The sequence below is a fragment of the Macrobrachium nipponense genome, chromosome 21 (assembly GCF_015104395.2).
Source record: "Macrobrachium nipponense isolate FS-2020 chromosome 21, ASM1510439v2, whole genome shotgun sequence".
In the NCBI taxonomy this organism is placed as follows: domain Eukaryota; kingdom Metazoa; phylum Arthropoda; class Malacostraca; order Decapoda; family Palaemonidae; genus Macrobrachium; species Macrobrachium nipponense.
Window position 1 is genome coordinate 10168650 of NC_087212.1, and position 11602 is coordinate 10180251.

Genomic DNA, 11602 nt, shown 5'->3' on the forward strand with positions numbered 1-11602 from the left:
GTCTCATCATTTTGGAAGTCATTCAGGTCAGCAGGGTATATGGACTCCAGGGTTGCGTGGGTAACAGATTTGCAACATTTTCCAACAACAAGCAGGTAAGACGGCTGTCATATGAGCTGCAATGTGATTCCACCACTGAAGTATCACGTATCATAGACGCTTAGTACATTTATCGCCAAACCAAAAATTTAGAGAATTCCCCTGGTTCAGACCTAAAATAAAGACTTTTTCAAAACAATATATGAATTAATAAACAAAAACTATCAGTCACATAGCCTTGGGTAGATAAAAACACAAAAGAGCAGTAGTGTGTACAATTTATTGTGGCTGCATCATAGTGTGCATGTTCAGTAACTGGAATCATCAGCTGGGCGTTGAAATGAAAGAGAGAGAGAGAGAGAGAGAGAGAGAGAGAGAGAGAGAGAGAGAGAGAGAGAGAGAGAGAGATCAGCGTCCTTATCCATATATCATGATGACTAACAGTCTGACACGATTGCCATTACTTTGCAAGAATTAACACAGGTTGTCTATTCACTTGAAAAAGTTAGGAAAAGTTTCAGATCACTGAGTAAGAAATAGAATGCAGTTTGCATATAATAATATATATAACAACAGGTAACTTGAATTTAACAAAATAAAAGTGCAGACTTACGCAAGTACCTGGGATACGGCCAGCAAGCAACAGTCCCGCTGTTAAATACTTGTTGGAGCCAATCCTCCGTATGTACGCAAATTTACCTTAGTTCTCATCTGAAGTACCTACCAATACGTCTACTATTGTGCTTTCTTTCAAAGTAGGTGCTACGAAATAGAACCTTTATCTGATGCCTCTATATAGCCTCAGCCTTAGATCAAAACACTGATCAGAAGAAAAATACCAAGGCCGTGTACATAGGACATTAACAATCCAGGCCTTCCTAATCCAACTGTTTTCTTCTTGTTGGTTGTGGAAGACTGAATCTGTTGACGAACGATATTGACAGCTGTGGTTTCATGTCAGTTACATCCATGACTCACAATTATACAGCGAATGACAACATTATGACTACTGGGTTATTCATACCACTATCGTTCTATGGATACAACGTAATGTTCTTACGCCAAACAAACGATTCATATACATTATAGCTATATATATATGTATAACATCAAACATATTCAAATTAAAACTACTATTATACTTCTCAGCAACATCTGATAAATGCCCTATACTCTATCAACATCACATTTTTCGATATCTTTATTAACTAAATATATAATATGTGTAATATATTCTCAGACCAAAGAAATACAACAGAGCTGCAAAAAATATAGACAAAACGACACTGGAAGTTTATGATTTGGAAAACAAAATAAAGTATATGTCTATTCCTGAAGCTCTTAGCTTATCCTATATCCTTCGCAACCGACTTTATAACAACAATAAATATAACCCCCTTTCATTTATAATACCGTAATTTGTGAAATGTGTGAGAAATGTGTTGAAGTTTTAAAATCCTTCATAAGGAGTCCTCTTGCTCTCAGGAAACTCAATGCATGTTGCTCTTCCCCATGAACCAGTTATATCTTACAGCGAAATGACTAACTTTCTGTCTAGGTTCTGAAAACAAAATCAAGCAACTATAAAAATCAGAAGACCTCTCACTTCATAGCAATCTTGTGACTCGGCAGCACTTAGCAATCGTCACTAACTTCGACCATTATAGAACCTTCGAGAATTGCTTCAACTGTCATATACCAGTCTTCCCCGTCAGTATCACGTTGCTATTTAGCATTCCTCCGAAGAGCTACTTAGCACCCAGTTTCTCAGATCACTCAATCATCTACTCCGTAGAGAATTCTTGGCTTTTACAGGAGTTACTGCGAAGGGGCAGATGGAAAATGTGGAATTTTGCAGGCTGCAAAGGAAACCCTAGACTTATAGCAGCTTCATTCCTCTGCCACTCTCAAACTTAAGAAAATAAAGTCCCAATTTGCATCAGCATTGTTCGTTTTCTTTCCGTGTCAGAGACTTTACACTACAACAGGGGAATGAAAGGGCTTTCTTTCTTTAGTGCGCTCGTAGCGACAATAAGACGAATAACTAAGCCATTCCGTGCCGGTCAATCTTCCAAAAGAAAGTATTCTGAAATCAATACGGTATTTTCATGAAAGATGATGCTAGAATGCAAATATAAAAATACAGAGCTATGATATGTATAACATTTCTTTTTTTTTTTTAGGGGCCAACTAACGCCATTCGTAGAGAGAGAGAAAAAAAAAGGAGTGAGATGATGCAAGAATAATCGAACACGCAAAAGCTGGCAGGCCTACGACGAATATTGTTCGGGGCGGGTTGGTGGATGAGGGGTCAGTTTTTTGGCGGGAAATCTTTGGAAACAAACAGCTCTACTCCAGGGATATTGCACACGTGCATTACAAAGAAGCGTTCTGTCTGTCTAATTCTTCTTCCTTCAGATCTTTGTCGATGATCTTGGCCATGACTTTCGCCGAGGGCGTTCCCAGCATTCTGTCCATGTCGAAGACGCGGTCGCCAGCGATTTCGAAGGTGGTGTAGTCCATGGTGTAGAGCGACTCGTAACCCAGACGGTAGAGTAACCTCTGGGAGGGCACGGCCGTGGCTTGGGCTGTGGCTAACTGACACCCGAGTTTCAACCCGCGGTTTTCACTCTCCTGTTGAATAAAAAATATATTATAAAATGAAAAAGCTCTCACACTAGGTATATTACTCAACAGGGGACGTCATCAGGTGTTCCTAACACACGTATACCGGTGCAAGTATATAGTATGTATTATCTTAGCTATAGCAAATAACATTAGGTACCTGGTGTCCATGACACATTTCCATGCAAGGAAAATAAAGGAATAAATCAAGTGTATATGGCATACCTGGACAAGGCGTCTTCCTACACCTCGGCCACTGTATTCTTCTGGAACGGTGATCATGGCCAGCTCCAGAATCTTGTCCACCTTTTCATAGCGAGAGAAAAAGTCCACCGCTGCCTCTAAGACAGACAGCACGGTATGTAGAGTTCTCACCTGAAATGCAAAGTAAGTTCCTGACATCTACCCTGGAATGCAAGATTAGGTTACAGACATTTTGACATTTTCCCTGGAATGCAAGAACGAGTTCCAGAAGTTTTGACATCTACCCTGGAATGCAAGAATGAGTTCCATGGGGTTTTGACATCTACCCTGGAATGCAAGAATGAGTTCCAGATATTTTGACATCTACCCTGGAATGCAAGAATGAGTTCCAGAAATTTTGACATCTACCCTGGAATGAAAGAATGAGTTCCAGAAATTACCCTGGAATGCAAGAATGAGTTCCAGAAATTTTGACATCTACCCTGGAATGCAAGAATGAGTTCCAGAAATTTTGACATTACTGGAATGCAAGAATGGAAGTTTCAAGAAATGACATCTACCCTGGAATGCAAGAATGAGTTCCAGAAATTTTGACATCTACCCTGGAATGCAAGAATGAATTCCAGAAATTTTGACACGTACCCCGAATGCAAGAATTTTCCGAAGAAGAATGTGGACGCATATCGGTTCTCACGGCCCGTCGCTAGGCAACATAATCCCACCTCAGGTTCACGGACTCTAGATTACCTGCGCGCTGATGGCTCGCCATAATCACTTGAGTAAACACATTTTCCAACACTCCTTCCGCGACCAACAGTGTCATGACTTCATAACATATATATATGTATATATAGGCTATATGTATATGTATTTATATATAATATATAAATATATGACTGTGAAATACATATATTTTATGTATACATGAACAGGAGTAACTGAAGAAACAAATAACTATTCTAGCTTGTGAAAGCGTAGATTCCCCTGCACCTACTTATGAAACACTTCAAACTTGAATTCTTTCCAATATGAAATGAAGTAGGGTCAGTGAGGAAACGAAGTCTTCTCCTTTCCATCCGTTATCCCTTAAAAAAATAAATAAACAAAAAGGGTAAATCTATTTAGCACCAGGTTCATTCAGAAAAAAAATACTGAAAATTACACGGAAAATTATTAAATGGTAAGCTTACTAAGAGTATGCGTGTATAAAATACTTAGAACTATTCGTGCAGTAGAGACGACGCACCTGCAATGGTGATTTAATTTAATAAAAATAAAAAAAAATCCACAATTCAACGAGCGAAGTGGAACATAATTATGTTCAAGAGTTGAAGAGGTTCAATTACACCTCTTGACGAATATCTCAATTGATTCTGCCGCAGGGCAGGAGAACAGAGTCAAGGAGAAGGTGTGGGTCACAGCGAGACCCTAGAAATCAACTTAGTAAGCGAGGGAATAAGTGATTAATGGAAATGGCAACTATTGGTTTTGGTGCAGATTCGTGACGGGGTAACCGAGCGTGGGAAATGGCCAGCTAAGAAAAAATTAAATAAAAAAAATAAAACATTACTCATACATTTCCATACCGTCACATCTCAAATAGAATCTTAAGAATATGTAACTAAAGCAGATGCTTCGAAGGTCATATCACTACAAATATTCAAGGCATTATTTAACTGAAGTTGTTATTGTTACGAGTGAAAGACGACCCATTTTGAGATATTCTTCGCCGAGAAGAATAAACAGTCCATAAGCCGCTCACGTCGTATAGCAACTTTTGAATTTGGCTTATTTATATAAGTGTCAGCAGATTCATAATTTACTGAGATTCTTCTCTTCACTCTCACCTTCGTTTTGGGACTCTTAAGAGCCTCCTCGAAGGTGTTGGACTGGTCTCGGGTGAGGACGGTGGCCAGGATCGTTCCGGCGAGTCTCTCAGTCGCCGGGTCGCGAGCCACCACCGAGGCGCCGCTCCGCACCCACTCCCGCACCGAGCTGTGGATCCATTCCTTGTTGTCATCGTACGTCATGTGCAGACCTGTGCTCTGACGCGAATAATTCGGAAGTTATTTGTTGTTTGTAAATAACTAACTAAATAAATAGATAAATAAATCAATTCATATATACAACAGGAAAATGACAGGCAGATGTTCAGTGCCAAGTGCTTTCTCGTGTTTATTCCCACGCATCGTAAGGGCACAGTTGCGTGAATGACCGCAAGATAGCACTCGCACTGAACTTCTCCTACCTGTCATTTTCCTGTGGTATTCGCTTATATATTGAAGTCACGTGCATCTACTGTGATTTTTAAGCATATATATATCATATTTATTATAATTAAAAATAATAAACATCTGCTTTCTGAAACCTTGCAAACCTTGTAGTGAATATTTACATTAAACCAACCGTAGGCAAGCAATGATTTATTACATTATTGACAAATGATTGCAATAACAAACTGATAACATTTATAAGCAAGATCGTCTAAAGCAAGAGGGTTTCCATGGCAATCAATCATCAACTGTTCATCAACAAACATCAGAAGACAAGTGCTTGGAGGCTTTCACACAATAAATACTCCGGCAAAGTTTCGCTAAAATTCGTCTAGTCATTCTCTCTCTCTCTCTCTCTCTCTCTCTCTCCTCTCTCTCTCATTTATCTTACAACCTTTTCTCCATTCCTGTATCTTTCCCCCCTTACCAACACACCCACCCCAAACCCGCCCCCCCCCCCACACCCTATTTTTCTTACCAATACTCTCATACCTTCTCCACCCCCCGCTACCAACTATATCTCCCTCCTTCTATCCAACCCCCTCCCATCCCCAGGCAACCACTTCCCCCACCCAACCCCAGCCCCAGGCGCCCCTCGGAATCTTACCAGAGGCTCCCTTGGGTAAAAGTGCTGGGCCATAAAATTCACAACGTCCTCAGAATCCTCCACCCGTAGGTCCGAGTAGATAAGACTGTTCGCATCACACATGACCTGCGGAAGAATGGTCCTTGTGAACATTATTTCGGGGGTCTCGCTGTTGGCAGGGGGAGGGGGTCTATGCCACCCCTACCCCTGCCCCTAACCGCCTCGTCATCTCAACATGGGAAGAAAGGGGTTAGGTTAAGATGGTGGAAAAAAGAGAGAGAGAGAAAAAAAAAGAGTAGGATGGTAAATAGTGAGTTTGGAGATGAATGGATGTTAGGATGGGAGGTTTGGAGGAGGAGGAGGAGGAAGGGGAAGGGGATGTTGAGGGACTTGAGGACAAACATCTTCAGCGGGAGAGGAGGTAAATGCTGCAGCAATGGAAGTATATAATAACAAATAATTGCTCTTAATAAATTCATTGGACAAAGTGACGTAATCCTACAGGATGGACTCGTCCAGAGATGTATAATAAAATGCTCTCTTAATATATATCTGAAAAAAATATCAACACATCATGAAAACCAATGAAAAACATGAGATATCCCACTAAACGAAATGAAAAAAGTAGGTTAAAAATAAATGATATTAAGAGAGATTAAAAATGCAATGAAAAATGTACGCTAACATTGCATTAACACACTGAAACCAATGAGAAAGATTTGAATGTCATACCAAATTCACCATTCAAAACATAGAGAGAGAGAGAGAGAGAGAGAGAGAGAGAGAGAGAGAGAGAGAGAGAGAAAGTTGTTACGGTGACTGCATTCATGAAATCAATTTTAGTCTCGAGAAATTAAATGTGGCGTCTATACAACGTAGAGTTCTACAACTATCGCTTGAGATCTAGTAAACGCCATGCAAGCAGCACTAGTCGTTACCAAGCGCTCTCTCTCTCTCTCCTCGAAAATCCCTATTTCCTTGGATCCTATTAGCTATACGGGTGCTCTGTGAGTGGTAAAGTATTCTGAGTAATTTCTTCATGAATTCCTGCCTTATAATAGCATGCTATGACTTTAACGACTCAAAGCATTATAAAGCCGCCTGATTATACTTTATTTTCACATGTTATGAACGTAATCCTATGCCGCTCTGATTTAATATAACGTTCATTAACTTCAGTATCGGACTGTAAATATTTACAGCAATGTGTGTGATTTTGAGAATGACTTCGATATCCAAATAAAAATAAATATTGTAGAGCAAACACACACATTATATAATTATATATATATATATATATATATATATATATATATATATATATATATATATATATATATATATATATAGAATTTTCTGATTCACATCGGGATCGATCTCCCACATTTTTTTTTTTTTTGCAGTCCCTGAGAAATAATACAAAATTATAGACATTCATTTGACACCAAACCAGTCACTTTCCTGCCTAGATGTCCAACAACTTATCTTGTATACAAACTCAACAACTTATCTTGTATACAAAAGTCTTTAACATGCGTTTTTCCTTGACCATACCCACAATGCTCCTCTACCTTTCTTTTTTTGTCATGTCTTATCTTCTAAATTAAAAGTCTATCATACGTACACCTTCCTTTGTATAATATGTGAAGTTATGTCATACGAATGAATAATTCCTGTCAGCTCATTCCTACAGCACCTTTCCTCCACCCAGAAACACATCCCACGCCCTGGTCATTAACTTAAATCACACTTTCGCCTCCGTAACGCAGCATCTTCAGTGTAATTCCATCGAATTCAAACGTTTTTTTCTTTTTCTCTTTTATTCTTCAATTTAATTGCTGTGTTTATAGCCTCAAAAGTTACGCCTGTGAGCATTTTTAAACTTACATTAACCCTTTCCACTCCACTGTCAAACAATATTCAAAACACTCATTCAATTGACTAAGGACTCTATCTCTCTCCCCATATACTCTACATACATACATACATACATACATACATACATACATACACACACACACACACACACACACACACACATATATATTATATATATATATATATATATATATATATATATATATATATATATATATAATTATATATTTATATACATACACACAATCATACGTACATATTTGCGTATGTGTATGTGTGTTTAAAACATTGATTTTCTTTATAATTGTGTGAATTTAGTTACCTGAAAAAAATACCGAAAGAAATATATAATTTTACTACCTAACTAGCTGACTGCCAAATGACAACTGTAAGCAAATTGTTACACTGCCACCCACTCACAATGGTGGGTCTTGTCTCATTGTGACTCACTGTTCTTGTGCTAAACTCCTAAGGTCTGTCAATTGTAAGGAAAAATGCTTTTCTGCTAAATATGAGGGAAATTGACTCGATTTACAGAAATATAAATAATTATGTCAACGAACCATGCTAGGAAACTAGAGCCATCAGGATGAAGAGTAGATTTATAACGTAAATATAAACGTTTACCTCAATAGCAAAATCAATAAACACAGAACATCAATTTCATTTAAAATGAAGACGTCTGGAATCCCACTTCTTACGTGATTATCATCTAGCCTCGTGACCCAGTTAGTACTATCTCTCGTATTTGGCACGTCTCCACCAACCCCCCACCTCAGCCAGGAAGCCAAGAAACATAGAGAATACTAAATGGGAGTGTCTATAAACGGCCGTATTGTATAGCAGCGGTGAGGAAAGACGCACCAATTTCCAATAATCACCATTCCTTCCTAGATAGTTGAAGAGTTTCCGCGCACCTCCAGGCATCCTGCCATCGGACTACCAACCGCAACGCCAAGATTCATGTCTAGTTTGCTGAACATAACAGTAATGATTATGAATAAAAATAAGGTTTATTCTCGCAATAATTACGTAGCAACTTAATCTGATATATAAGTCGCCTTTTATTTTTATAGAAAATGGATAGGAGGATACCCAATAAACCTACGAGAAAGAAAGGCAAAAGTTTGGTGTGTGCAACTTCGGTTGGCACTCCTGCCTCCCGCTAGCCCGAAGGTAGGGACAAAATGAGAATAGAATGAGTCTTCCCCTTCCCCTTCCCGACTCCCAAGGATCGACCAAGAGCATTCCAGGGAGGAAATAAATTGAAGCGTTTCTCCTCTTTTTTTTCAGCTCCCATTCTTTCACTCCTAATTGTGTAGCTTCGAATGGAAATGAAAAAGACGACGCCGTTGCGCGCGTTTTCATTCCAAGCGGTTGACGGCAACTCTGACTTTGTCAGCGACCTTCCCGCCGTAATGGGATTACAGTTTGCCCGGGAAACCTTTGGCTTCATTACGGTATTAAATTCGTGTCATCCATTGCGGGGGACCAGGATGCGGCCAGGGGATATGAACGTCTTCTCGGGTAATGAATTGATTCGTTTAGAGCGAAATTTATCCTTTCCTACGCTTCAGTGCAGAAAGGAAGATTTAAGAAATCTTTTTTAAATGCACTCGCGGAAGAGGAGGGTTTAATTCCTTAGATAATAATGAAAACTAATAAAGATTTCCCAGATATCTTTTGATAATTATGATTTCGATGAACATGAAGAGGGCCTACAGTGGAGCGTAAGGGATAGTTTTTATTATTATTATTATTACATGGTCATGTGGAGAGAATGGATGACGATTGGTTGCTATGCAGGGAATAATTAAGAAGTAGAGAGAGAAGTAGAGAAAGAAAAAGAGAGGAAGACTTAGAAAGTACCAGAGCCTGAAAAAGAGGACCCTTAATATCCAGGAAGCTTGCAAGATGACAGTCACAGCACAATTGGCTCAATGCCAAGTCACTGAAGCGTTCATCTACTGTATCAAGGTTGGGAGAGAGAGAGAGCGCGCGTTCTAAGAAAGGGTGGCTCCTTAGAAATATAATGCCAAGTCACTGACACGTTCATCTACTGTATCAAGGTTGAGAGAGAGAGAGATTTTTAAGTAAAGGGTGACTTCATAGATTTATAATGCCAAGTTGTTGAGAGAGAGAGACTTCTAAGTAAGGGGTGACTTCATAGAATTATGATGCCAAGTTGTTGAGTGTGTGTGTGTGTGTGAGAGAGAGAGAGAGAGAGAGACTTCTAAGTAAAGGGTGACTTCATAGAATTATAATGCCAAGTTGTTGAGAGAGAGAGAGAGAGCTGCGTCTTCAATGACGTACCGATTGTCAGTCCTAATCAAGATGTCTACACAGGCGAATGGAACCCCTTTGACTAAGAAGAAGAAGAAAAGATTCGATAAAGGTAAAATGAAGACGGGGGAAAAAACATCAGTCAGAAATAAAGACGAAAACAGAGAGGAATCTTCAGAAAAAAAAAGGCGAAAGGCTTTGATGGATAGCTTAATAAAAAGGGCAATTTATTCTGCTATCTCTCTCTGCATTATGTATGTATGTATGTATGATTAATCAAATATTTATTCTACTGTGCTTCTTTTATTGTTTCCTTATTCATCCGTCAGAAAGTGTGCGTTTATGTGTGTATGCACGTATGTATGTATGTATTTAAAACAGTAATTTATTCTGCTATCGCTTTGTGCATTGATGCGCATGTAAGGATATATTTTTTTGTGTACTTTTTTTACTGCTTTCTTATTCATCCGTAAGGAAGTGTATGTTTATGTGTATGTACGTATGCATATACGTATCTGCAGCATAACGTCTTTGAATCACGTTATGTATATTAACATGAGTAGGTACTTTTTTCTTATATAAAATCCTTTTAATTAACAACGTTTCATACTATAGTAGATTCACATCAACCAAGCATCAGATGTCTAGGCCAGTCCCTTACGACGCTCCTGATTGGCTGTTGATAAGCCAGTCGCAGGGCTGGAAACTCTCAGTCTCTCTCGAGAGTTCCCATACGCAGGATGTATGTTCCACCTCTCCTGAGGGATACGTCTATCAAAAGTATTCTCTTAAGTGAGATGGAATATACACCCTGCTTATGTGAACTCTCTCGAGAGACTGAGAGTTTCCAGCCCTGTGATTGGCTTATCAACAGCCAAACAGGAGCGTCGTAAGGGACGGGCCTAGACATCAGATGCACGGTTGAAGTGAATCTACTATAGCACTAATTACAGGAAACTCTAGCGAAAAGAAACTTCGCTTTTAAAGTCACATGCCGAGGAAGAAACGCAGACCAGTATTGGTGCGCCCAATGAATACCTTAGTTATGTGACTGCGTTAGCTGAAAGGAAAAGCAATTGGCTTGCGTTTGCTAGATCCGCGGTCGATCACACGTCAACCCATCTTTGAATATATCAACCTGTGACCCTACGGAACCCCCTAATAATAATAATAATAATAAGTTTCTTTGTAGCAACAGGTAAATCATATAACATCTATCCAATAACTCAAAGGCATCCAGAAGCTTATCCGGTTTAATGATAATAATAATAATCAGAACTCCCCTAAACAAACAGACGAAGGAAGGCAAAAATGTCCATCATATATTCACGGACGAACTTAACAACCAGCATTGGATCTTCATCAGTGTCTCGAAAGACCCTAAAGCGCGCATGGCGCATGTGCAGGCCGGAAACCTAAGCAGCCACTGAACACTAATTGCCATTAATTGCTTCGCTCACTTTAATTACTTCATAAGTGCGTTGTCTCTACCAATTACTCTCTTGACATGATAGCTGACAGCGTTGATTATAAATGATATCTTGGATGTGTATTTTAAGAATTACTATTTGAAATTTGTTCATGTTTAGACAGATATATATAATTATATATATATATTATATATATATATATATATAGATAGATATATATCCACACTTACAATACTGAATAAATGAGTTAATCACCCTGAGAGAAAAAAACATAAGCTACTTAT

General features: G+C 38.9%; 1 protein-coding gene across 6 annotated transcripts in view; it reads right to left on the reverse strand.

Moving 5' to 3' along the window:
* Nucleotides 1-300: 300 nt before the first annotated feature.
* Nucleotides 301-11602, reverse strand: part of LOC135197774 (uncharacterized) — a 79630-nt gene continuing 68328 nt past the window's right edge. For all 6 annotated transcript variants that reach the window (XM_064224867.1, XM_064224870.1, XM_064224869.1 and 3 more), the window contains 4 exons: nt 5749-5853; nt 4716-4913; nt 2890-3039; nt 301-2673 (listed from right to left, as the gene is read on the reverse strand). In XM_064224867.1, the coding sequence (XP_064080937.1) occupies nt 2416-2673; nt 2890-3039; nt 4716-4913; nt 5749-5853 (711 nt within the window). In that variant the 3' untranslated portion in view covers nt 301-2415. The remainder of the gene's footprint in view (nt 2674-2889; nt 3040-4715; nt 4914-5748; nt 5854-11602) is intronic.